Source organism: Pantherophis guttatus, chromosome 6, assembly GCF_059756535.1.
Source record: "Pantherophis guttatus breed Tessera chromosome 6, ASM5975653v1, whole genome shotgun sequence".
Classification (NCBI taxonomy): Eukaryota; Metazoa; Chordata; class Lepidosauria; order Squamata; family Colubridae; genus Pantherophis; species Pantherophis guttatus.
Window position 1 is genome coordinate 103,185,037 of NC_142068.1, and position 27,629 is coordinate 103,212,665.

A 27,629-nucleotide genomic window follows, 5' to 3' on the forward strand; every position below is an offset into this window, starting at 1 on the left:
AAAGGAAATTCTAGCGGCTGTCAGAATATGTATAATTAAATACTTTTTCTTTTTTGCATATTCAGTTTTCAAAATTCCCAGGAGAAAAGCTTTTGGGTCGAAATCAAAATTTTCTTTTATTATTTCTCTAATCCACATCCATATCATCCTCCAGAATTTTTGTGCCTGATTACATGTCCACCAGCAATGATAAAAAGTACCCTGCTGATGGTCACATTCCCAACATTTAGGGCTCGAATTGGGGTAGATCTTCGCTATCCTGGCTGGGGCCATGTGCCATCTATAAAACAGCTTGTATTGGTTTTCCTTATAAGCCGTCGCCTTTGTCATTTTAAGGTTATTATTCCATATTGAGTCCCATTCGTTCAGATTTATATTCTGTCCTATATTTTTGGCCCATGCTAACATCGGTTCTTTAACTACTTCCTCTGCCATATCGTACTCCAATAAGTAATTATATAATTTGGCTAGAATTTTGTCGTCCGTACCCATCCATATCTTGTCGAATCCATTTATGCTCATTTCAATGCCAAATTCCTCCTTATCTTTTTTATATCTGGATTTAATTTGGTTATATGGCCACCAGTCTATAGAAATACCTTGTTCCATCAATTCTTCCCTTGTTTTAAGGTTCCCTCCCCCATCTAATAATTCATTGTATCTGACCGTTTTACCCATTTCTAATACATTTGGATATATTATAGCCTCCATGGTGGAAAGCCATCTCGGAATTTTCCTATAATGCTTCTGTCTCATCTCTCCCCATAGTTGTATCAAGATCTCCCTTATTTTATGTCTATGGAAGTAAGTTTTTATCTTCTTCCCAGTATCCCAGAGATATGCATGCCAACCCTTCTGGAGATCATTGTCTCAATTCCATTTGAGAAAAAGCATTATCTCTATCCTAAATTGGGTTTTTAGAGATAGTTTTGCTTATTGTTCTCCAGGCTTACTGAAATTTAAAATGTATATTTTAAAAATACACCTATCTTCTGCTTTTCTCAGAAAGACATTGAGCAGAAAAATGTTTTTGAAAGAAGGAGGAATGGAAGGCATGTCCATTTCATCACAATAAGCTGAATGAGGATGGATTCTGGATTCTGCTCACCTTTCAGATTTCAGATCTTCTCCCTTGACATAGACATTAGATAACTTCTGAGATCCCTTCCAAAATCCAAAGAGGAAGGCCTTTGGGGAAATCCACGTAACTTCATTGTTCTGTGGTATGACCCCCATCCAAGGTCATTAGCTGCTGGGTTCAACTAGTTGCATCATGACAACAGGATTGTGTGACTCTTCTTTCTAGAGAACTAAAATTTCCACAGGGCTAACCTTGCATATCTCTATTTTTTCACAGGAAGTGAAGGTTCATTTGAAATAAATAATGCAACGGGAGCTATTTCTGTTGTTAAAAACCCAACTAAACTGAAGAAAGAAGTATATGAACTGAAAGTCCAGGTACTTTGTCTTACTTTCTCACCATAAACTTCTAGTCTTGACATGATTGTGAAGGATTTATACTGTGCAATATTTCAACATCTGTAAAGAGAGCACACACTTTTCCACAGAGAACTGAAGCATCAAGAACATCAGTCTGTACCGCATCTACCAAAAAGATCATTGGCACAACAAAACCCTGATCTTATTTAATCATAACCCCAGAAATCATGGGATAAATAGCTAAATTTGTTCATGTGCATCTTAAAGTAGGTCAGGAAAGTGTTACAGCTAGGTTTTAGGAAGCAGCATGAGCAAAAAAAATAAAATAAAAATCACACAGCATGTTAAAGATGATGAGAGTAAGACAAAAAAAAATCTCTATTTTCAAGACCCCAGTTCTAAGGGAATGGGTAGTCAGCGCACATGTTGAGGTAATGAGATATCTAGTTTGCAGCTTTAACAACTTTCAACTTAAACAGCATGTATGATTTTGAATTAAAAGAAGAGGAAAGAACATGAAAGAGCCTTTGTGTGTGTAATGATGGGTTTGATTATTAGAAAATACAGTAGACAGGAAAAAATGAAAGTTATCTTCTAACCATAGTGTAAGAAGTCAAATTAAATTTCTACTTACAATGTTATAGAAGAAAACTGGAAGTTATTTCTTATTTATGTTTTCCTGCATTTTTGACTTGTTTCCTTCCTTCCTTCCCTCACTCTCTTCTTTCTCTATCTCTTTCTTCCTTCCTTCCTTCCTTCCCTCCTTCCTTCCTTCCTTCCTTCCTTCCTTCTTCCCTACCTCCTCCCCTCTCCCTCCCTCCTCCCTTTCTTAATTATTATAGCTTTTATCTTTCCGGCTTAAAAAATTAATAATTATTTAAAAAAGAAAGGGGGTTAAAGATCTCATTATACTAAAGGTTTTACTAAATACCTATTTCATCGTATTACTTGTTTGAACATTTATTTTTAAAAAACTATCTTCATGTGTTTGTTGAGTAATTAATCTGCTCTCTTCCAAATTTATCTGGTTTCATGGCATCTGCACCTTTACTTATTTACTTAATGTATAGGCCACCTGTCTCCCTAGCCAACCTTATACATGTTATGACACCATTGCAAAAATGATGCATTTAACATCATTGTGGATTCTAACACCTGCCTCACACTGTTTCCTGCTTGGCTTCCCAAATGAAGTTCTACTATTGCTAAGTCACAGAAGTCTTGCAGGAGGAACAGCATCCACAAGGCAACACGAGACCACAAGGGGGTTGGAGAGGGCAAGATTCCTCATCCTTTTTTCTTTGCTGTTTGCTGTAGGCCTCTGAAATTGGTTCAGAAGACAACGAGACTGCTCATGCGTCCACCACGGTCATCATCAGGGTGGTAGACCTTAACAATCACCCACCGACCTTCTATGGAGAAAGTGGGCCACAGAACCAATTTGAGCTGACCCTCTATGAGCACCCACTGGAAGGTGAAACCTTGAGGGGCCTCAAAATTACCGTCAATGACTCGGACCAGGTCAGTAGGCATCCAACTTCTATCTTCCTCCTCCTGGTATCAGGACTGAGTTCACACGACATGCTACATGCTAAAACCTGGTTAGCAAAGCCAAAGGATCCCATCTCTTATAAGCATGTGACCATAATGCTGTGGTTCACACAATCCTAAAATGCTACCTGGGTCCAAAAGCACAAGAAAATCAGTTAATCAAACAGGCGATCAAGCATGCAGAATCTGAAATCATCAAAACCATTTTAGCAATTGTAGACATGTTGAAAAAAATCCAACTTGGAAAAAAAACATATCGCTACAAATAAACCACTGTTTAAGGCCATTGTTTCCTTTCCAAACATGACCATCCATGGGATGAGAATCAGGTTACTAAATACACATGATGACATCACTGTACAAGCTCCACCCCTTGCATGTTTGCATGGCAATGTCACAGGCTACAGGATGGAATAACAGAATAGCTGAGGTGGAAGGGACCCTGGAGGTCTTCTAATCCAACCCCTGCTCGAGCAAAACAGTAACAGTAACAGAGCTGGAAGGAACCTTGGAGGTCATCTAGTCCAACCCCCTGCTCACGCAAGAGACCTGTACTAGGGATTCGAACTGCCAAACGTCCGACCTTTCTGATCAACAAGCTCAGTGTCTTAGCCACTGAGCCACCTAGTCAGCAAGAGACCCTCTACCATTTCAGACAAGTGGCTGTCCAGGCTCTCCATGAAAACCTCCAGTGATGGCGTACCCACAACCTCTGGAAGCCAGTGGTTCCACTGGTTAATTGTTCTCATGGTCAGGAAATTCCTCCTTAGGTATAGATTAGTTCTCTCCTTGACTAGTTTCCATCCATTGCTTCAGGGGCTTTGGAGAAGAGGCTGACTCCCTATTCCATCAGGATGTTGTCATGCACATTGGGTCATGGGGAGGAGATTTGAGCTTTCTATAGCTTTCTGTCTTTCTAGGTAGGTTTTGAAAACAAATACTGGACTTGATAGTGTCCAGGAAGCCTTATGGCCTTCCTTTGGGTCGAGGTTGCCCTCTCTGGATGACAGTATCACTCATTTGCTCCATTGCTTGGTGAAATGTATAGGCTGCCTGGTTCCTTCTTTCATTTCCTTGTCCAAATCCTTCTGCAGGTAAGCCATCCCAGATCGTGACTTTGAAAAATAACCACAGCTGGGGTAAGCGCTGCTTCCTTTGAGCAGAGGGATGGGATTCATTTGCATAATAATTTACTGAAGGCCTCCCAGTGCTCGGCAGCTTCCCCCCAGAAAAAGTGATAAGGGTTGCCATGGAAACCTTCGAGAGTAGCGTCAACCTGAACTAACCCAGGACGAAAACTTCCGATTTGCTTACTTAATCTACGTTTGCAATGATTGAAAATCAAATCTAGTCTATGGACAAGGAGTTCATAATTAAACGGGCCAATGTGACTGTATTATTTTTTATACCATTTCCCTAAAACTAAGACCCTGTCTTATATTTTTTTGAACCCTGAAATAAGGGCTTGGCCTTATTATCGGGGGGTTGACTTATTATTTTGGGGGTGCAGGAGGCGGCAAGCGTGCCCACCTCATGGCTCGCTCCTCAGTTGTTCACTGGGGCAACCAAAGGTGGGAATCTCCCCGGCGTTCTTGGCATTTGCCCGTCTCCCACCCATCCGTCCGTCCTTCCATCCGTCCATCCCCTTCACCTGCAAACTCCTGCCCTGCTCTGTCTCTTCTCCCCACCCCCCCTCGCCGGGGGCCGGGGAGACACGAGACGTGTGTCTTACCTGCCTTGCAGTGCCGTGGCATGTCTCATCATTGTCTGCAGGCAAACGCATTGTAGGGTTAAAAAAAACTTCTCACGAGTTCAATCAAACTTCTCAAACTCGCGAGTTTTTTTTTTACCCTACAACGCGTTTGCCTGCAGACAACAGCGAGGCATGTGACGGGGCTGTTGACGAAGGCAGGCAAGACAGCTCCACACGCCCCAATGGTACCATCACAGCAGCCTGGCCGCTCCCCTTCCCTGCCGTCTCTTTGTCGAGGGGGGTGGCGGTTGGGGCGGGGGAGAAGTGAGGTGCATAGGGCATGATGGGGCTTCTCTTTCCGTCTCTTCTCCCCCCTCCCACCCTCGTCAGGCATGGCAGGGCTTCCCACGTCTCACATCTCCCCGGCCCCGCCCCTCCCCACCTGCCACCCCCAAATTGCATCCAATTTGGGCAGGGGCAGAAAGCCCTGCCATGCCCAGCGAGGGGCAGGGGAGAGAAGAGATGAAGAGACGGCAAGAGGAGCGAGCCCTGTCTCCCTCCACGCGCCTCACTTCTCCCCCACCCCACCTGCCGCCCCCCTCGATAAAGAGCTGGGCATTGTGGAAAAGGGAGCCAGGCGGGCGCGGGCTTTGGGTGTCTGGGGCTGCCAGGGGCCGCCCGGCGGAGAAGCGGGAGCGGGGTGGGAGTTTGCAAGCAATCGCTTCCCCTTTGCCTTCTCTCCCAAAAGCGCTCCTTGGGCTCAGCCGCTTCTGCAGCAGGAGCCTCGCGCTGGCCTTCGGGAGGGTACTGTAGCAGCAGCTATCCGCAACTTTTTAACCCTTATTTCGTCCAGACCCACATGGCCTAGTACGGTCGGGGCACGCGGCACGTGGGGCGCATCGCTTGGCCTCTTGCTGCAGAAGTAGCTGCAGTCGATGGCAAAAGCGGCCACGCTTGCTGGAGGTGCCGGCCAGAGCAGCACTCAGGAGGCAGCTGTTCTGTGGACAGAGTTGCCTGCTGTGACTGTCACCATTGGGTAAGGAGGGTGCGAGGCGTGTGGGGTGCGTCGCTTGGCCTCCGGCTTCTTTTGCAGCTGCCATTGGCTGCAAAAGCGACCACGCTTGCTGGAGGAGGCGGCCTGAGTGGCACTGAGCGGCTCAGCTGATCTGATTAAGGGTCCGAGAAGCCCAGAGGTGACCGGAGAAGGGAAGGGCTGCCTCCTGTGCTGGCCACGGCCACCCTTTCACTAGGGCTTATTTTCGGTGGAGGGCATATATTTACGCCCACCCCAAAAATCAGGCTTGGCCTTATTTTCGGGATATGTTGTATTTTCAGGAAAACACGGCATTCTCTCTTTATTTTGGGCCACTCAAAATAATTCAACTTATGTCTCCTAATTTTTCTCACATAACAACCCTGTGATGGGCTGAGAGCGAGGGACAGGCCCAACATCCCCCAGCCATCTTCTATGTCTAAAGGAGGATTGGAATTCACAGTTTCTAGCCCAATACTTTAACCCAGAGGTCTTCAAACTGCAGCTTTGAGACTTGTGGATTTCAACTCCCAGAATTCTCCAGACAGCTGGCTGGAGAATTCTGGGAGTTGAAATCCACAAGTCTTAAAGCTCCCAAGTTTGAAGATCTCTGCTTTAACCACTACACTAACTGGCTATCTATATTCTCCATTATTTCACTGCATGCCACTCAGTGATCCTCGTGAGATGGACAGCTAGAGAAATGTGATTACTAAATAATAGAAAACTTAGTGTCCCTCCTGAAGTGAAAAATAATAACTTTTGGGATGGAATCTCACAACTTATTGTAAGGCGCTCAGAGTCACCCTGAGGTAAGAAGTGGCTGGTAAATTGGATAAATAAATAAATACATTTAATAAAATAAGCAGTTGGTGCTCCTGTGACAAAAAGCAGCCCAATGAAAATAGAAATGTATCCTGAAGCGGAGGCTGCAAAACATCATTATTCTTGGTGCATTTTGTCCTGATTAGTTTATTTGTTGATTTGCCAAGGATAGTCTCATCCTGCACCGGGGTGAAATGCTCCCGGTTCGGACTGGATCACCCGATCTGGTAGCAATGGCGGTGGGTGGTTTGGAGAACTGGTAGCAAAAATCCCTGCTCCCCCCCCCCATGCCCAGGTGAGCCACGCAATCATCAGAGGCTTTTTTAAAATTATTTTTAAAAGCATTTTTTAAAAGCATTTTAGAAAAAATGCTTTTAAAAGCCTCTGACGATCCTAGCTGAGTTGCCTGATCGTCAGAGGCTTTTAAAAGCATTTTTTAACAACCTCTAAAAGGTTGTAGAAAAAATGTTTTTAAAAGAAAAAAAAGCCTCTGACAATCAGGCAACTCAGCTAGGATCGTCAGAGGCTTTTAAAAGCATTTTTTTACAACTTCTTCAGCTGAAGAGGTTGTAGAAAAAATGGTTTTAAAAGTTAAAAAAAAAAGTTGGACATGCCCACCCAGTCACGTTACCCCCCCCAAGCCACGCCCACAGAAAAGGTAGTAACAAATTGTACATTTCACCACTGTCCTGCACCCTATAAAACAAGGTGATACAGTGCTTTGGGCTCAGTGTTGAGAAGGTGCTTCAGAGTGTGGAAAGGTTATTTAGCACTTGACTGGGTTACTTTAGCACTGATGATGCTACCTAGTTTGGTAATGAAATGTCTGCAAGAAAACCACCAAGCTCAAAGAGCACCAATGACACTGTAGTCTTTTTCTTTTCCTTCCTTCCTTCTTTCCTTCCTTCCTTCCTTCCTTCCTTCCTTCCTTTTTTTCTTTCTTTTTCTTTCTCCTCCTCTTCCTCTTCTTCCGTCTCCTCCCCTTCTTCTCCTCCCCTTCTCCTCCTCCTCCTCCTCCTCTTTCACTCTGCAAAACCCACTCCTTACTAACACTGATGATGTTACCTAGTTTGGTAATGAAATGTCTGCAAGAAAACCACCAAGCTCAGAGAACAGCAAGGATCCCACTGTGTCCTTTTAAATAGCTGCATGATTTCCTGGGATCATGCAGGAATCCTGATGGAAAGAACTTTGGGCGAGGTGGCCATTGCGCATGGGAATGACGTATAAAGAGAGAAGACCTTGTTTATGGACACACGCTGCTTGAGAAGTAGAGCAATGCTCTTTCACACCACCATAAAAAGAAACTAAATTATTTTCACGGCTTTTCTTCACAGGGAGCAAATGCTAAATTTAACCTCCACCTTGTTGGGCCCGGAGGAATTTTCCGCGTTGTCCCTCAGACAGTCCTAAATGAAGCCCAAGTCACAATAATAGTGGAAAATTCTGCTGCCATCGATTACGAAAAGTTCCAGGAGTTAACCTTCAAGGTATTGTAATGACTTCTACTTTCTTCAATTCAAGCTTGAATTAAAAGGAGGGAATGCTCTTCTGAGCTCATCCAGGTCACGATCGTCCCAAAGAGGCTTTTCCAAAGGACAACTTTTCTTCCTTGAAAACATTTCGCTTCTCCTCTAAGAATCTTCTTCAGTTCTGAAGCTCCTTGGATAAGAAGTGAAACATTTTCAAGGACAAAACCGAATGCAATTGCCTTTTGGGAAAGCACTGTAGGGACTCCCTTGAGTTCAGAATTTCAAACCTTTTGGAGAAGAGGAAAAATAAAAACTAAACACTTGAAAGATTCTGAAATGCTCACTGACCAGATCCACATGTTCAGTTTTACACACCAAATATGGACATCTCTCAAATGGTGTAAGTTTTCATCAGAGAATACCGAGGTAATTCCATGGCCAGATTCTTAGGGAAGGACTATTGCAAGGACATTTTAATTTGGATTTCTCTGAGGAAAGAACTCTGAGCTATGATCATTCTCTAAAAAGAATTGATTTGATCAGCTGAGAGGGCAGGCTCCCCAAATAGAAGCAGGCCAAACATTTGGTGACTTTTGATGCATCTTTACATGCTACTACACATGTGCACCTACAAGCTACAAGAGTTTTTAACAACTCTTGGAAACATTACTTTATCTGTTTCTTTTACCATATACACGATGGGGCTTAAAAGCTGGCACACCTGCTTGATATTTTCAATATTTCTGCATAAATCTGGCCTAAAATGTGGCCTGTTTTGCTCACAAGTCCTACAACTGGATAAATGAGATCCCAATATGAGTCAAAAACATTATACAGGTCCATTTATTTAGGGAGGAAAATGATCCAAAGCCACATATAATGCATGACAATGAACGATGGCTTTTCCCTATAACCATTTGAACACCAATGTTAATCTGTTAGAAAGGAAAGCCTTTCATGTGTTTTAAAAGAGCAAATTTTTACTTCTTAGCTTCTTGCAGTAGAAGTGAACACACCTGAGAAATTTAGTTCAACGGCTGATATTGTGATCCATCTCTTGGACACAAATGATAACATCCCCCAATTTTCATCTGATTACTACATCGCCAAGATCCCAGAGAATTCTCCCGGGGGTTCCAATGTAGTTGCTGTAACTGTAAGTACACGTCATTCTTTCAAAGCCTTACACCTTCCTTAATAGTCAACCTATTAATACACGATGCACAGTACTGTAGATGTTAAGACCCTAGAAAGCACGCTGAGCAGAGCAATAAAGATGATGAGGGGTCTGGAGGCCAAACCATATTATGAGCAATCGAAGGAACTGGGCATGTCTAGACTAACAAAGAGAAGGATGAGGGATGACATGACGGCAGTCTTCCAATATTTGAGGGGCTGTCATGGAGAACAAGAGGTCCACCTATTCTCTTGAAGGCAGGACAAGAAATAATGGATGGAAGATTATTAAAGAGAGTTCCAACCTGGAAATAAAGAGAAATTTCCTTGCAGTGAGAACCATTAATCAGTGGACCAGCTTGCCTCCAGAAGTTGTAGGTGCTGCATCACTGGAGGTTTTTAAGACTGGGCAGCCATTTGTCTGGAATGGTCTAGAGTCTCCTGCTTGAGCAGGGGGTTGGACTAGAAGACCTCCGAGCTCCCTTCCTACCCTATCATTCTGTGTTCTGTGTTCTAACCTACTTGGTAGGGTAGCTATTTGGCATCATCATTCTCTTCAAAAGTGCCCTCCTTTGTTATATTTATCAACACAACTAAGTCAATGGGCATAGACATTAGTCAGATCCAGTGCCTCCTGTATTTTAGAAGGCACGGTAAGCTTCCAAAAATTTGCAAAAAGAAGCAGATACATAAAAGCAGACTCCTCCTCTTTCCCCGAGGGTAGATTATAGTGACGATTTGGGTTGGAGAAGTAGCAGAAAGAAAAGTTTCTACCCCAAAATTGCTCATCCCTGAAAAAATAGCCATTTTAATACCTTACACTTACATGTAAACCAATATTGAATCTTTAATATGATCTGTTCTGCAGCAAGGTATGCAACAATTTTCAGAACTATATAATATGAATCTTATGAACTTCCCGTCATAATCATTTTATTTTCTTCCTCAGGCGATTGATCCAGATTCAGGCCTCTGGGGTGAATTAAAATACTCAATTTACGGAACAGGAGCAGATCTGTAAGTTTGCAGTACGCCTGTTTGCAAGCATACGCTCATATAAATATATACAATTTTAATATAAACAGAATATTTTAAGGGAAAATGTAGCAATGCATATGTGAGGAGTAATAAAGGGAAAGAAAATTGCTCATCATATTCAAGCAGGATAATTTGCATTCCTATTTCTTTCCAAACTTATTCTAATTTGGGCAAGGAACAAAGAAGGAACAACCTGTTCCTGGTTCCCTTTTCCTGCTCAGATCAAATGTCTATATGAAAGTCTATTATAAATCTATTATTTGAAATGAAAGAGTGAACTGCTGAAGGAGTTTTTCTGAACTGCAATCTCCAGAGTGGAGCAGATACGTAGGAGAGTCTGAAAGACATTAAGTGCAAAACCTGCTAGTTCAATCCTAGCGCTAGAGCAATCAGTAAGAAATAGTCTTCACCCTTTCATTCTGTAATCTGTAGATCTGATGAACTGCATGCTTCGTGCTGCAATTCTCGGTATTTCTTGCTACCGTTCTGAAGGTCTGCATTCGGAGTATTGAAAGAAAGAAAGAAAAAAAAACTCCTTAACATTCAACTCAAGATGTGTTCGTTGTGTGAATACTTGCTGTACATGATGTTTCTGTGACAGTGTTGCTTCCCATCAACTATCCCATAGATAGATAGATGATAGATAGATAGATAGATAGATAGATAGATAGATAGATAGATAGATGATATAGATGGATGGATGGCAGACAGATAGAGAAAGAGATAGATAGGCAGACACATATAGTTACATAGATATACTGTAGAAGATCAATTAGATAAGTAGACAGAGAAGGATAGGATAGGATAGGATAGGATAGGATAGGATAGGATAGGATAGGATAGGATAGGATAGGATAGGATAGGATAGGATAGGATAGGATAGGAATAATTATTCAATCCAGGATCATACTATCTAATTGATAAGCAAATTTGAGTAGATTATGGACTAGATTGTCCCTGTGGTCCTTCCCAACTCCCAACTCCACCATGTTATGAAGTTTTTTGTTGTGACCTAGGCTTCCTGAGTCATTAAAACACACCAGTAGTCCCAAAAACCTTTTTCATTGCAACAGCTGTGAATTACATTCTTTCACAGCTGAGTCCCAGTTAGTTGCAAAAAGTCCTTCGGGGTAATCACCAACCTTTATCTCCCTTGACACGCTGCTGAAGACCTACTTGGCAAAGCCACACGGAGTCCAGAATCAAACAGAGATGCCGACTGGGAACAGAATTAACAACATTGCTTTCCTGCAAAGTGCCCATGTGCCTTTGCTCCTCTTTTAAGCCTTATGGGAGGGGCCAATCATTCCCAGGCCTTACTCCCGAGTTGTCCCTTTTGTTTTAACTGTTTGTGCCTTCTGGCAGCTCTGCGCATGTGTGCACTAGGAATAGGCTCCTCCTGTTCCTCTGCCTTGCTGCTGTCCGCCTCTGGAGGCTCCGGAGTCTGCGCATCGCTCCCACATGGCCCTGGCCCCATATCTGCCTCCGACGCAGAGCCCTCTTCCGGGCCTTCCCCAGACTCCAGGACTGGGCCATGTTCCTCCCCAGCCTCCTCGCTGTCCGACTCCGCTGCCAGCTCCACAGGATGCTGGCAGACCACAACATTTTTCTCCTCAAGTCAGTAAACCCAGCTCTTCAACTGGGCTATCCTGCCTTTTTCCGTTTTAAAAATAGATTTTGTAATTGCTAAAAAACCTCAGTGAGTCTCAAATCTGAAAGAGTAACTTTATTGTGGTGGTTCTGAAGACTTTGTAGAATAGGAGATTCTGTAAAAATGTTTAATCATATTTGTTTTGAATATGCTGAAAAATGATTAAGGGGGTATGAAACTAAATCGGTTAATAGATCATCTCTAACCTCTAATAATGTTGACAGAATGATTCTGAGCTATAGGATGCTCCTTTGTCTGTATATTTGAGCAGAATAAATCTGCCCCATTTCCTCCCCAGCTTTCTGATTCATCCATCTACTGGGATTATCTACACTCAGCCATGGGCCGTCCTAGATGCAGAAATCAACTCTAAGTACCATTTTTTTGTGAAGGCAGAAGATATAGAAGGAAAGCATAGTTTGGCCGAAGTCTTCATCACTGTCCTTGATGTCAATGATCATTCTCCAGAGTTCAGTGAGAACATTCAGGAAAAAACCATGATTATTGGATCCCCAGTAAAAGTTGAGGTGGGTCAAAATATTTTTGCTTTCTGAGATGTGATGGTTCGCGATAATAATAAGCTTAAAAGCTAAATAGTAGGCAGGGGCTGTCTGGTGCTTTGGGTTCCTCCCCACAATCCGGTGGTTTGGAGAACAACATGGACGTAGCACTTCTCTGCAGCTACATTTTTTCCCAGGATCACCGTTTCTCCATGATCTGGAGGGGGAAAAATGAAGTGACTTTCAAAGGCACTTTTTTGGAAATGAACCCAAAGGGCTCCGCAGCTCAGCTAAATATTATCATATTTCCAAAGGGCAATATTAATTTTTAAGATACAGAATTAGGTGGTTGAGAATGGAAGTCATTCTTTTCAATGAGTCATATCGGTGAGAGCCCAGGTCAAGCGTCACTTTGTTCCTAAAAATACTTAAAAGGATAGTTCGTACTTTCGTATAGACGTGAATACATGGGAAAATACTTATGAAAGCAGAAAATACTAAGCATGCAGATGGAAAGAAAACAAAAGGCCATTTGTAAAAAGGAGTGCAGAAAGATTTTAAAAAGATCCTTTCTAAAAAGGAGTAAAGGACAGAGCAGAGCATTGAGAAAGTTCTGCAACTCAACAGTGAAGAAAGAAATAGCTGAGATCTCTCTCTGTGTGTCTTTCTATCTATCTTTCTATCTATCTTTCTATCTATCTGTCTATCTATCTATCTATCTATCTCTATCTCTGTCTATATATCTCTTTTTCTCTTAGAATTTCGAGATATATCTGGTGGGCCTTATTTGGTGGGATTGGTTTATCATGAAATATAAATCACATAATATTTATTTTTTTAAAGCTTTGGGTTCCTCCCTCCACCATCTCCTCAAATTTATAATGAAGGAATGGTTCCATTTAACCATAATGATTCTTCACCATTGTCATCACCGTCCAATTTTGTGAGAGAAAAAATTGGCAGGAATACAGTAGCTACATTTTGAAAAGAAAATGTGATTTCAAAATTCTAATAGTTAAGCTTACTTCCAGGAACCAATTTGATTCCACTGCATATTCTATGTTATACTATGTTCTACTGTATAATCTGAAAATGGGTGTGAAATCCACCATATTGGGGATTCAATAAATGGTCATTTAGTGAATTTTTCTTGCCTTCTGTAAAATAGATGAACATTTATTAAATGATGATTTTTCACCAATCTGAAAAAAAAAACCCACCATAACAGGCAATAGATCAAGATGCAGAAGAACCCAATAACATTGTAGACTACGCCATTATGCAGACTGATCCGGCTGATGTGTTTGATATTGATCAAAGCTCTGGGGAAATTAAATTGAAATCTTACATACGATCCTTGGACGTCATTCACAACATCACCAAGAACAAAGATTGCATTTGGTCAGTGATCATCCAAGCGAAGGATCGAGGGTCTCCATCCTTTAGCACCACAGCTGTTCTGAAACTTGGCATCAGAGAAGAGGTAAGAGGAGAAAATTGATGAAACAAGTGGGCAATTAAGGGAGATGACTGAAAAACAACAGAGAACAGCAGTGTCTATTAATTGTATTAAACTGTGGTTGGGTAACACCTTGTGGTATGGTCCAATGGAAACGTTCTATAGGGGACAACCAGGCTAAGCCGAAGGGAGGGGGTCAAATGCATCATCAGTCATGAGTCCCTCTGTGCCCACAAGAGATCTGAGTCCAGCCCATCTTGAATGCTTTTCTTATCTCCCGCTCATTTCCGTTGACTATTAGTAGGTCAGATTTTTGTGAGAGCTTAAATGGCAGTTAGGAGTTTTATTTCGTTGGGGGTGTTCCTTGGAACCCTGACATTAAACTTGTAATAAACCTTTATATTCATTTGAACTGCCGGAATCTCCTGATTTCCCCGGCACTTGACACTTTCTACTTTATTGAACAAGGCAGCTAATAGCCTTCTCTGAAATCATTCCAAAAGATGTTGCTTTGATCCATGGAGTATCACTTCAGGGTTCTAATCCATTCCACACTCTGAAAGACGTTTGAGATCTCGGTCATGAAGCTGGGGGCACAGACACCTCTATTCTTTATCAGATCTCTCCAGGAAGAGAGCAGAAACTCTGAGACTAATAAATAGATTTAATCCAGCCAGGACAGAAACATCTTCTAAGAAACCTATGTAGGTAGGTGTTAAGTTGGGCGAATGAGGACGCAGCAAGCCAGGCAGTGAGTGACAACAGCTCTTTATTGTAGGGTGAGAACCCAGCAACCGACCAGGGGAAACAGCTCCCTTTATATACCTTGCAGCTGTGGTGGTCAGCCAATCAGCTGACGTTCAGTTAATTCAAACTGCCCGCCCAAATCTACATACATAACACTCCTCCCCTTCCAGAAGTCACTTGGGGTAGACATTAGCATACAAAGTCTCTCAGGTGACCAGGGTGTGTCTGCACCCTAGTTGACCTGCGCAGTTCAGTCGGAGGTGTGGCGTCGAGCAGGTCGGAAGAACTCTCTGTTTCTCCCTGCTCCGCCAATGGAACCTCCGAGAATTTGTTGTGGGCGGCGAGTTTTGTGGCTGGTCGATCTTCCACAATGGGGCGGCGCTGGATCTCGGGGCCGACAGCTAAGTCCTCTACTAGACTCGGGTTTGAGTTAGTTCGAGAGTCCTTTTAGTAGCTAGGGAGTGGTTCGTCGAATGCGTCTTCTGTGTCGGTGGCCCAACGCTTCCGTAGCTGATCAATGTGTCAGCACCAAATCCTTCCATTTCCCATGTCTACCCTATACGACTTGGGCCCTGTTACCTCCATGATTGTCCCGGTTTCCCAGAGGGGCCCGTTCCCATAATTCCTAGCGAATACTGGCATCCCTATTGTGAACTCCCTCAGCCTTTTTTCTGCCCCTCTGAAGCTGTCAGGGGAATAATTGGGGTGTAGCCTGTCTAGGACTCCTCGGAGCTTCCTCCCCATCAGAAGTTCTGCCTGGCTCCTTCCTGTGGCGGTGCATGGTGTGCCGTGTTGGGCCATTAAGAATTTATCTATCCTCTCCTGCCAGTCCCCGGGGCCTAGGCGTGAGATGGCTTCCTTAGCCATTCTCACAAATCTCTCCGTCAATCCATTACTAGCCAGATGAAACGGGGCAGAGAGGACGTGTCTGATCCCCAACTCTGCTAGGTACTCCTCAAACTACGTGGCCGTGAACTGGGGCCCGTTATCTGAGACTACGGTGTCCGGTAGGCCATGGGTGGTGAACAACTGCCTTAGCTCCCTAATGACAGCGTCAGTAATAGTGGTTTTCATGAGTCTGATCTCCAATCACTTTGAGAAGGCATCCACTATGACCATAAATACCTGCCCATGGAATGGGCCAGTGAAGTCTATGTGGATCCTGGACCAGGGACCCTGAGGCCGTTCCCATTCCCTGACCGGTGCTGGGGGGGGTCTGGCCTAGCCTCTTGGCAGGGTTGGCACTTCCCCACCCACTCAGTTATGTCTTTATCCATTAGGGGCCACCATACATAACTTCTAGATAACCCCTTCATTCTTACAGTCCCTTAAGCACAAGGGAACAATAACCCGATTGCCCCACAAAAGACAACCCCCTTGCATTGTCAGCTCGCCCTTTTTGTTAGCGAAATGTTTGAATTCCCCGCCCTCAGTCTTTTCCGGCCACCCCCTTGTGACCCAACTCGTGACTTTCCTAATCACGTGGTCTCTAGTTGAGGCTCTCGCTACCTCTGCTGAAGTGATGGGCCCCGAGTCCAAGACGTCAATCAGCAGGACTGGAACTCCGGGTGTGGGGTCCTCTATCCTGTCCAGTAACGGGCAACAGCTAAGGGCATCAGCGTTGCCCATGCTCACCCTGGTCGATGTACCAGGCGATATGAGTATGCTGCCAGGAAAATGGCCCAGCGTGTCATCCTGGGAGATAGGGCTGCCGGGGTGGGTTGGTCCCCTGCGATGAGACCCAGAAGGGGACGATGGTCTGTGATGAGTTCGAAGTCTCTGCCGAACAGGTATTCATGGAACTTCTTGACTCCTGAGACAGCTGCCAGGGCCTCTTTGTCAAGTTGACTGTAGTTCCGTTCGGCGTTTGAAAGAGTCCGGGAGTAGTAGGCGATGGGTGCCTCTAGACTGTTCGGTAGTCTATGGCTCAGGATGGCCCCCACACTGAAAGGGGACGCGTCACAGACTAGCACTAAGGGAAGCATAGAATTGTATTGAATTAGGAAACTCTCAGCCAACAGGAGTTTCTTTACAGCAGCAAACGCTGTAGCTTCAGCCTTCCCCCAAACCCATTTGGACTTTTTCACCAACAGTCTGTGCAGGGGCTCCGCTACTGTTGCCTTGTCCCTTAGAAAAATTGCGTAAAAGTTCAATAGTCCCAGGAACCCTTATAGTTCCGCCTTATCTTTGGGGGTGGGAACCTCTTGGATTGCCCTAATCTTGCTTTAGGTGGGGTGTATGCCGGTTCCATCTACCCGGTACCCCAAGAACTCCACGGAAGGGACTGCGATCATGCACTTGTTGCGTTTGACCCTGAGTCCTGCACTCCTGAACTTCCCTAGGACTTGTCTCAGCCTCTCCCCTAGCTGCTGTTCGTCTTCTGCGGTGATGAGCACATCATTGAAATATGGAACCACCCCGGGGACCCTCTGTAACAGTCGCTCCATGGTGCTCTGGAATAGTCCTGGAGCTATGCTGACTCCGAATTGGAGTCTGGTACACTTGAAGGCACCTCTATGCCTTACTATAGTTTGTGCCTCTGCGGTAGTGCCATCTACCGGCAGCTGCTGGTACGCCTGCACAAGATCGAGTTTAGCAAAGATCTTGCCTGGCCCTAGGGAATGCAGAAGGTGATGTACGATCGGAACCGGATAGGCGCTCTGCTGCAGGGCCTTGTTGATCGTACACTTGTAGTCTGCGCAGATGCGCACAGACCCGTCCGGCTTAATGGGGGTCACAATTGGGGTCTCCCACCGAGCATAATTGACTGGCACTAACACCCTCTGCTTAATCAATTTGTCCAATTCCACGTCGATCTTGGGCTTCAGGGCGAAGGGTACCCTCCTTGGTTTCAGCCTGATGGGGGCAATGTTGGGGTTGAGGTTGAATGAAATAGGGGTCCCCACATACTTGCCGAGCCGTTCGTCAAACATGTCCTGGAACTCCTGCATCAGGTCGTCCTTCAGGGTGCTTCGCATGTTGCGGACTCCGGTGAATCCCATGCCCAGGGCTCTGAACCAGTCCATGCCCAGGAGGCTTGGGAGCTTTCCGCTGACCACGGTGAGGGGAAGCTTCTCCTGGAATTCCCCGTATTCCACCTGGAACTTGCCGATTCCTTCCACGGGGATGCGGTTCCCCTGGTAATTGCGCAGTCCCAGCCGCTGGTGCCGTAGTTGTCATCTCTGGATGCTGGGGACGGCCTTCTTTAGCTTGTCCCAGGACATGATGGTGATGGGGGATCTGGTGTTGATCTCCATTACGCACTCCTGCCCCTCGATGTCGACTGTTGTGTAGGTCTTCTCCCCGGGGGATGTACAGGTCCAGCCGATTCGAATGGTGCAGGCCTCAAGATCCTCAGATTTCGCGCTTTTCCTGTAGCCGCCCTTCGGATTGGTTCTCGTCCGCTGCACCGTCTCTGATTGGCTAGCGTTGCTCCGTGGCTTGTAATGGGGGTTCTGCTTGGCTCTGCAGACTCTAGAGATGTGCCCCTTCCGCTTGCATTGCCGGCAAATGGTGTCTCGGAACTTGCAGGTCTGGCGCGGATGGGGTCACCCACAACTCGCACAGGCATCTCGCTGACCTCGCCAGTCCTGCCGGTACTGTTCGGTCCTGCAGACCTCTTCGTCTGACTCTCCCTCGCTCCCCGTTCCCATGGTTTCCTGGTGAACCGGGGCTGACTTCTGTGCCGTTTTGCTCTGTGTCGTCCCCTGTAGTCTCTCGGCTGCCTTGGATGAAGATTCTTGAGCCCTCACCTCATCCAGTGCGATGTGTAGCATGAGATTTGTATTTGCGAGCAACCTCCTCTGCAAGCGAATATCTCTCACTCCGCAGATTAGTTGCTCTAGCAGCATCTCATCGAGGTCTCTGTACTCGCACTGGTTTGCGGCCTTGTGCAGGGCAGCGATGTACTCGCTGATCAATTCTCCCTCATGCTGCAGCTGTTGCCGGAAGTCGAACCATTGGACGTACTTCGATGGTGTTGGGGCATAGTGGTCCTTCAGCAGTGTCTGAAGCATCTGCCATGAGATGGTGTGGATCGAGTTTGGTTCCGATAGGGCCTTGGACACATCGAACACCTTGGCTCCACAATGGCTCAGGAACAGGGCTTTCTTCTGTACTTCGGGCAGCCCCTGTAGGTTGCTGGCCACTAGGAAACACTCGAAGCGGGACATTTAGGATCCCCACTTCTCTACCACGGGGTTGAAAGGTGCTGGTGGCACGTAGGTAGTCATCTTCGGTAGATTCTCCCCGTGCTCCGCTTGCTTGCCTGGCTGGATTCGGGTTGCAGCTCTCTTGTCAGCTCGTGGCTTCAGCTCTTTCCGTGGCTTCTGGCCTCAATATCCCATCCTCGTCGCCAATGTTAAGTTGGGTGAATGAGGACGCAGCAAGCCAGGCAGTGAGTGACAACAGCTCTTTATTGTAGGGTGAGAACCCAGCAACTGACCAGGGGAAACAGCTGTAAGGATCGCCTCTCCTTCCAACTTAAGAAAGTACGAACTCTTGAAACGTAGTTGTTCAAAAGGATTCTTTTATTAAGCAGAAGTGAAAACCATCCAGCTAAAGCACAATCTGAATGCCCTTAGGCAAAGCAGTAGGATTAAAGTGGTAGAGACCCCTCCCTTTAAGTCAGAATGCAGATTTCAGCCAATACACAAGTGTGAAGATGTTTTCTTTACTATTTCCTCTGAGAACCCGAACAAACATGCATTCCCACCACTTCCCTTTAAAGTGAGACAACCCACATGGCTATCATAAAAATTCTTGCAGGTAAAGGGAATCTCAGGCTTCCTTGGTGCCAGGATATAGGTTGTAAAATATCTGATGACACAGGCCATGCTAGTAAATCGAATCCAAGTCCCCCCGTCCCTCCTCTTGAATGGCAGCATCACTTTTAGGGATCTGACAACAGCTACCTTTATATACCTTGCAGCTGTGGTGGTCAGCCAATCAGCTGACGGTCAATTAATTCAAACTGCCCGCCCAAAATCTACATACATAACAGTAGGTGACCCAGCTTCCTTTGGCCATTGGCTCTCTTGAATTGAGGGTTCTCTTTGGGGAGGCTCCTGGAATCACCTCTATTCCTGGACAAGCGATTGCTCTAACTAGGAAGGCCTTTGCTTAGGTTTAACTTTAGTTGGTTCACAAAACTGGATCCTGGACTAGCCCTCCTGTTTTGATGCTAGCAATGCCATCACCAAACTGTGGATGACCATTTCTCAGTTCCACCCCCATCCTTTCTGTCTTGCTTCACATGTTTACACCTAATTACAAATTCTACGTATTAGTACTTACATCACGGCCTTGGAAACCCTAAAACATTGTAAACCCAAAGTAACTTAAAGACTGATTTCCTCTAAGCCAGCCATTGAAATATTGCAGGGGAAATCCAAGCTGCTCCCAGTGCAGTTTGAAAGGCGGCTGAATACTCTTAAAAACACAGTGGCCATCAGAACCTCTCTTGGGTCCAACTAAACTCTTCTCTTTCCTCACTAATTCTGGAGTAAAAACTGGAAATACACACTCCAGGAGCAAAGTTTGGGTTATGAACCTATTTTCTGTCTGAATTTTTTCTATAATCTGATTCAGTGAGTGATTTTTAACGGTGGTTCTCTTTGCTATGTTTGTTTCCTTTCTCTCCGTTTATTTAGTATTACATTTTTGCATCTCTAATAGTTGTTTTTAACTGAAGAAGCTGCTTATTAATCTTATAAAATAACCAACACATGAATGTAGATAAAATAGGATAATTACAATACAGACAAGAATTTTGAATGAACACCAAAAAGGCTAGGTAATTTATGGGCATTTATTGAAATGCATTTAAGTTATATACAAGTTTCCATCCTATATGGAATCAATAGGCCACAGTTTCTCCGTGGTGGGTAAAAAAAACCTGTCAGTTTTCTCCAAAAATTGTTGACAGAGCAAATGTGAAGGTACCTGAGAAGATTTATCTCATATATCTGCAGTCTGACATTCCCAACAACCAAAGCAACGAAGATGAATGACAGAAAACATTTTAAAGAGATTTTGGTAGGAAGGGCTCACCTGTCTCTCTGGTCCTTGGTTTATACAAAATGGCCTTCTCATTCCTCCTAGCAGAAAATGTATAAAATTGTAGATATTTATGACAAGAATGCTCCTGTCTTCCATTCCATGGGCTAAATTCCATTTTTATATATTCTATTTATTATCTGTAGCTTGACACAAGGTTGGTCTGATGTCAGCAACCGAGCTGTTGACAGAGTTTTCCAAGATAGCAAATTGGATTTAATAAATGAGCAATAAAACATGCCCTCTACTCAAACATTAGTTGTTTATAATCCATGGGTTGAGCTGATGAGTCCGTCACCTTATCTTTTTCTGCTGTTTTAGTGATAACATCAAAAACTTCCTTTTTTATGGGTTGAGCAAAGTCTCAATGGAGGAAAAGTATATCATAAACCTTTGTTTATTATGCCAGAGGAATTTGACAGCATTGTTATCAAAAGAGAGGAATCATTATTTGCATGGGCCCTGGTTGCCCAGTGGTTGGAATTCAGCATTGCAGACTAATTCTGCCCACTGCTAGCAGTTCGATCCTGACTGGCTCAAGGTTGATTCAGCCTACCGTTCTTCTGAGGTCGGTAAAATGAGGACCCAGATTGTTAGGGGCAATAGGCTGACTCTGTAAACTGCTTAAAGTGGGCTGCAAAGCACTGTGAAGCGGTATATAAGTCTTAAGGGCTACGGCTATTCCTATTTGGGGTGTTTCTGGTGCTGGGAACCTTCACCCTTTGTCTCCACTATTGCTGATAAGGATTTATTTTTCCCTTGTTTATATCCTTATTTCAATGACTGAGGCTTTATCCCATTCGTGAATGTGCTCTCTCTCCTTATGCCCAGAGTTTATGCACTGAACCATTTTACATGTAATCCTCAATTTACAACAATTCATTTAGTGACCATTTGAAGTTACAGCAGCACTGAAAAAAGTGACTTATGACCAGTGGTGAAATTCAAATTTTTTTACTACCGGTTCTGTTGGCGTGGCTTGGTGGGCGTGGCTTGGTGGGCATGGCAGGGGAAAGATACTGCAAAATCCCCATTCCCACCCCACTGGGGCCAACCAGAGGTGGTATTTGCCAGTTCTCCGAACTACTCAAAATTTCCGCTACTTAATTTCACCCCTGCTTATGGCCATTTTTGACATTTGCAACCATTGTAGCATCCATATGGTCACATGATCAAGATTTGGACCAGGGGTGGGTTCTACTTATCTTTACTACCGGTTTGCAATGGGGCCGTGCATGCGCAGAAGCTTCCTGATGATGTCGCTCGGGGTCGGTGGGTGGAGCCTCCCACCAGTTTTACTACCGGTTCTATAGAAGCAGTCCAAACCGGGGGCAACCCACCACTGATTTGGACGCTTGGCAATTGACTCTTATTTATGACGGTTGTAGTGTCCTGGGGTCACGTGATCCCCTTTTGCAAACTTCTGACAAGCTAAGTCAATGGGGAAGCCAGATTCACTTAACAAAGACGTTACTAACTTAACAATTGCAGTGATTCACTTAACAACTGAGACAAGAAAAGTCATAAAATGGGGCAAATGACTCATTTAGCAACAGAAATTTTGGGCTCAGTTGTGGTCGTAAGTCGAGGACTACCAGTATTTTGCTTTCAGACCAAATCAAGGATAACATCTAAATGTTTAGGCCTGTAGACAGGTCAGTGGAGAGTATTTGCAATCTGCATGAATGAGTTTCTTTCTACCCTTTCCCTAAGGATGGTGATCTCTGCTGCCCTCTACAGGAAAACATTGAAACTATCCAGGCTTCATCCTGAGAGCAAAATCCAGGAAATTATTTGGAGAGCACCACAACACTCTCTGTGTTAAATTGCTAAGCAAACTGTTCATTCATTTGACTTTAATACAATATCTTGAGAGACTATAGTGCATATTAATTGAGCTGGGTGTTTGCCATAGGAAAAAAACTGTCCCTGCAACTAAAATGGATTATCTCAGTGTGAAGGTGCTTTGTTTTATTTTTGTCAGGATCTGTAAAAGACTACTAGGAAAGCAAAACACGCCCAATTTCAGCCACTGAAAATTGATTTGAGAGCCTCAAAGTATAACTGATAAGGAAAATTCAGCAATATGCTTAGAAAATCCTCTTCGCTGTTGCTCTAAAAACATTGTTTTCTGGAGATTAAAAACTCTCGAGAGGATAAGTACCTTCTATATATGAAATTATCTCAGTTTGAGTCTGTGATGGCATTCCACACAGAGTCCAAGGAAATATAATTGAACCATTTTTGTGGAATATCGTTCTCCTTCTCCTCAAAGCTCCAGCTTCTTTGGGCTAATGGGCAGAGTACTATAAGCCGTCATGGGGTCACCCTTTTCAAGAATTTTCCTGGAATATTTCCATTTGCAATTAACAACATCTACCAGCATTGCATAGCAAAGAACAGAGTGCTACAATTGGGTGAATTCCTGGGTGAACTGCTTCATTATATAATTGCCACCCTAATGCTGTCAGGATTCTCTTTGGGCTTGTGGGAAGTTTTATGCCACTTCCACACCCAGGACAAGCTCCCCTGTGAAACAATGTCTCCGTCCCCCTTGTCTTTGCAGCTGCCCTTCTTGGCTTTACATTTACATTTTTTACATTTTATTGAATTTGTATACCGCCCTACTCCCGAAGGACTCAGGGCGGTGAACAGCCATAAAAATAAAACATATAAATACAAAATTTAAAATAGAGATAAAACAAATTAAATAAATTTGGCTGAACCATATTTAAAACCCCAATAACTTAAAACCAAATTTAAAATTCCCATTTAAAAGCAGAGAAGTTTAGGTCAGGCCGGCTTGCTGGAATAGGAACGTCTTAAGAGCGCGACGGAAGGTGCGCAGATCCGGGATCCTCCGTTATCTCTGGGGGGAGCTCGTTCCAGATAGTAGGTGCCCCCACAGAGAAGGCTCTCCCCCTGGGGGCCGCCAGTCAACATTGTTTGGCCGACGGCACCCGGAGGAGCCCCTCTCTATGGGAGCGTACTGGTCGGTGGGAGGCTATTGGTGGTAGCAGGCGGTCCCGTAGATAACCAGGTCCTAAGCCATGGAGCGCTCTAAAGGTGATAACCAAAACCTTGAAGCGCACTCGGAAGACCACCGGGAGCCAGTGCAGCTCGCGCAGGAGGGGCGTTACATGGGAGCGCCACGTCGCTCCCATCACCACCCGCGCGGCCGCACTCTGCGCCAGTTGGAGCCTCCGAGTGCTCCTCAAGGGGAGCCCCATGTAGAGAGCATTACAAGAGTCCAGACGGGAGGTGACGAGGGCATGAGTGACCGTGCGTAACGAGTCCCGATCCAGAAAGGGACACAACTGGCGGATCAGGCGAACCTGATGAAAAATCCTCCCGGTCACGGCCATCAAGTGCTCTTCTAAAGACAGCCGTGAATCCAGGAGGACACCCAAGTTGCGAGCCCTCTCCGTGGGGGCCAATGCTTCGCCCCCAATAGTCAGCGATGGCACCAACTGACTATATCGGGACGTCGGAAACCACAGCCACTCGGTCTTGGATGGGTTGAGTCTGAGCCTGTTTCTCCCCATCCAGATCCGTACGGCCTCCAGGCACCGGGACATCACTTCAAGGGCATTGTTGGGTGGTCTGGGGTGGAGATGTACAGCTGGGTGTCGTCAGCGTACTGATGGTACTCCACCCCGAAACCACGGATGATCTCGCCCAACGGCTTCACATAAATGTTGAACAAAAGGGGCGAGAGGACCGATCCTTGTGGCACCCCACATATAAGGGGCCTCGGGGTCGACCTCTGCCCCCCTGTCAACACAGACTGCGACCGGTCGGAGAGAAAGGAGGAGAACCACCGTAAAACGGTGCCTCCCACCCCCAACCCTTCCAACCGGTGCTTTGGGGAATAATATTTCTCCTTTCCTCACAACTGTCTGGATTTCATTTTTTAGGTTTTCCAGCTCAAGTTGGAACCCAGGCTCTGTGATTTTTAAATATCAAAAATCAAAATGGTTTAGATCATAGCTGTCAAACTCGCTGTGTCACATTGCCGTCACGTGACATTTTGCAACGTTCTTCCCTTTGCGGGGCTGGGGTGGGCGTGGCCTGCACACGAGGCATCCGGCCTGCGGGTTGCAAGTTTGACACTCCTGGTTCAGATTGTTGGTCCATTCTAGTTGTCACATGTTTAGGACCAAAGAAAGTGAAATCTCCACCCTGGTCTGGAGGATGTCATCTCTTCCCTTTGTGCTTTTTTGCAGACTCTTCCCACAGGACCAATGGCTGCCTTTCTGATGCAGACTAAAGACAACCCAATGAAGGCCGTAGGGGTCCTGGCGGGCCTGATCGGGGTCATGGTGATGATCATCCTTTTCATCTCCACCGCCATGTTCTGGCGTAACAAAAGGTCTCCCAGGGTCATGCCGGCCCGACGGATCATCAAAAGAAGGCCAAATTATCAACCTCGGACCATTAGGATGGAGTGGTTGATGTTCAAGAAGTCCTCTGGCAACGCTGCAGAGAAATTTAAGGTCAAGGAGGACACCATCAGCTTGCAGAACGGGAATAGCAACAACAGTTCCCAGACGCCGTCTCTGCCGCCCCCACCACCGTCTGTGCCGATCCCGTCACAAGCCCATCTCTTCAAGATCCAGGAACCCACCTGGAAATTGTCCACAGTTTCAGGAGCCCTGAGCCCTAAGTTTGTAAATAGGCAGGCAAGGAAAAAGGGAGCTCTCTTTGCACCAGACACAGCTCTGGTATCTGAGCTCAAGCAGAGATTGGAGATGAGAAATTCAGTGATTGGTCAGCCTCACATTTAACGCAAAGCGGTGTGGGGCGTACAACTTTGTGTATTATTCCAAGACCACGGTGTGACCTGTTATTTTGCATTCTGGACTGTTTTCCCATTGTCCTGGAAGCTCTAAGCCCTGGTGATCTCATATCAGTGTTTCACTTTGGTCTGATTGGATTGCATGCCATGCCTTATCCTCTTTGCTTTGCAATTGCTTCTCCTTTTTAAGGTTGTGATAGTGTCTCATGCAGATTTGTTACCTTTTTCAATCCAAATTACTCAGCCAAAAAAATAAAAAAAAAAGTTTGTTTGTTTTTTTCTGCACCAGGAGAAATGTATGCAGATTCTGGCCAATCGTGTTTAGGGTTTTCCAGTGATGTAAAAAAAAAAATCAGTTTGAAAGATGCATAAAAACTAATTTCACCTTAGGAACATCTTGCATGCTAGATGACTTCCTCTGAGTCCGTTCGCGAGATTGGCCTACCCCAGTCAGATTGGGGCATGATTTGGCACTCTCCATAATTATGTGCATGTCAAGAAATATACTTGCATACATCATACATATATTTCTTCTGTTCACACAATTCTCAGAGACTGCCTAGAAAAGTCCCTGAAGTTTTCTTGACAAGGTTTTTCAGAAGTGATTCACCATTGCCTACTTCCTAGGGCTGAGAGAAAGTGACTGGCCCAAGGTCACCGGACTTGGCTTCATGCCTAAAACAGAGCTACAACTCACGATTGCCCAGTTTCTAGCCTGATGCTTTAACCACTACATCAAAGGGTCTGTGTGTGTATTTAATCTACCCCACAGTAAAGTGTGAATGATCTGCTTTCCCATCTGTGAAGATTCTCAATTGTCCAGCTCACGCTTGTTCCAAAGGTGTTTTTTTCCAAAAGGCAACTGGACTTACTTGGTTTTTTTTCTTTGAAAACATTTGCAGAAGGAGCTTCTTGGATGAAAAGCAAAATGTTTTTAAAGGTGGGAGGGGGACCAAGTAAGTTGCCTTTTGGAAAAAGCAGCTTTGGGTGATTTGCTTTTCCCCAAGTTCTCAAAGATAAGTTTTTAATGTAGAATGTGAGGAGCCCTACAGAAAGTGAGAAGCAGCGTTAGGACCAGAATGAAAGCCACGAGAGACATCATAATGGACCATATAAAATGGAATAAGATGTAAGGATGATTTGAAGAGCTGGAGATGGTGGTGTTTACATAAATGATGAAGATGAAGATGGTGATGATTTATATAGCTCAGAAGCCACCTGACCCCTAATAGCTCTGGGCAGCTTATGGTTCAAAAGTAAAATGGAAAGAAACGAAACATACAAGAAACCATAAGCATCCCAAATCTGCCCCATAAGCACCTTCAATCTGCCCCAAAGACTTGGACAATAACCAGGTCTTTCATTACTGCCTGGTAGGTTTCTATGGAGTCTCTCTCTCTCTCTCTCTCTCCCTCTCTCTCTCTCTCTCTCTCTCTCTCTCCCTCCCTCCCTCCCTCCCTCCCCCTCTCTCTCTCTCTCCCTCCCTCCCTCCCTCCCTCCCTCTCTCTCTCTCTCTCCCCCCCCGCTTCCTCCCTCCCCCCTCCCTGGGAAGGAGAGACAAAGACTTGTTATTTATTGGTAGAGGTTGTATAATCTGTACATTCTCAGAGGTCTCCCCAGTTTTGCTACCACCACAGGTTGGCTGATTTTCAGCAGGTCCTAACCTGCACAGAGTCCTTAGCTACTTGTTCATAAACTATGTTATTTATTGATTAAATTTATATGCCCATCTCCAAGGGTGGGATTGAAAAATTTCAGCAACCGGGTAGTGGCCATGGGGGCGTCACCTACTCGGCCTCCTGCCCTCCCCAGGCTCTGGAGGCTTTCCTTGAGCCTCCAGGAAGGTGAAAACGGCCTCCCTCGGGCACCAGAGGCCCTCTGGAGGCCAGAAATGGGCCCATTTCCGGACTGCTGGTATTTCCGGTAGGCTCATTTTTCACTCTCCCTAGGATCCACAGGCTTTCCTGGAGCCTCCAAGAAGATGAAAATGGCCTCCCCCAGGCACCAGAGGCCCATTTTTCACCCTCCCAGAGCCTCCGTGCATGCCCTGCACTTACCTGGCATCCAAAATGGGCTGCGTGGAGACTCTGGGAGGGGAGGGGTGGGGTAGGCGGGTCAGCCAGTCCTTGGAACAACTGGTTCGGCGAACCAGATTAAAAGTAACATCCTGTTCGCCCAAACTGTTCCGA

General features: G+C 45.2%; 1 protein-coding gene across 1 annotated transcript in view; it reads left to right on the forward strand.

Annotated features, from left to right (window-relative positions):
- Positions 1–26,882, forward strand: part of CDHR1 (cadherin related family member 1) — a 54,710-nt gene extending 27,828 nt beyond the window's left edge. Inside the window, exons 10-17 of the mRNA XM_034434749.3 lie at positions 1,358–1,458; positions 2,758–2,961; positions 7,880–8,032; positions 9,006–9,170; positions 10,140–10,207; positions 12,178–12,406; positions 13,608–13,862; positions 24,869–26,882. Coding sequence (XP_034290640.2) covers positions 1,358–1,458; positions 2,758–2,961; positions 7,880–8,032; positions 9,006–9,170; positions 10,140–10,207; positions 12,178–12,406; positions 13,608–13,862; positions 24,869–25,429 — 1,736 coding nt within the window. The 3' untranslated portion in view covers positions 25,430–26,882. The remainder of the gene's footprint in view (positions 1–1,357; positions 1,459–2,757; positions 2,962–7,879; positions 8,033–9,005; positions 9,171–10,139; positions 10,208–12,177; positions 12,407–13,607; positions 13,863–24,868) is intronic.
- Positions 26,883–27,629: the final 747 nt, after the last annotated feature.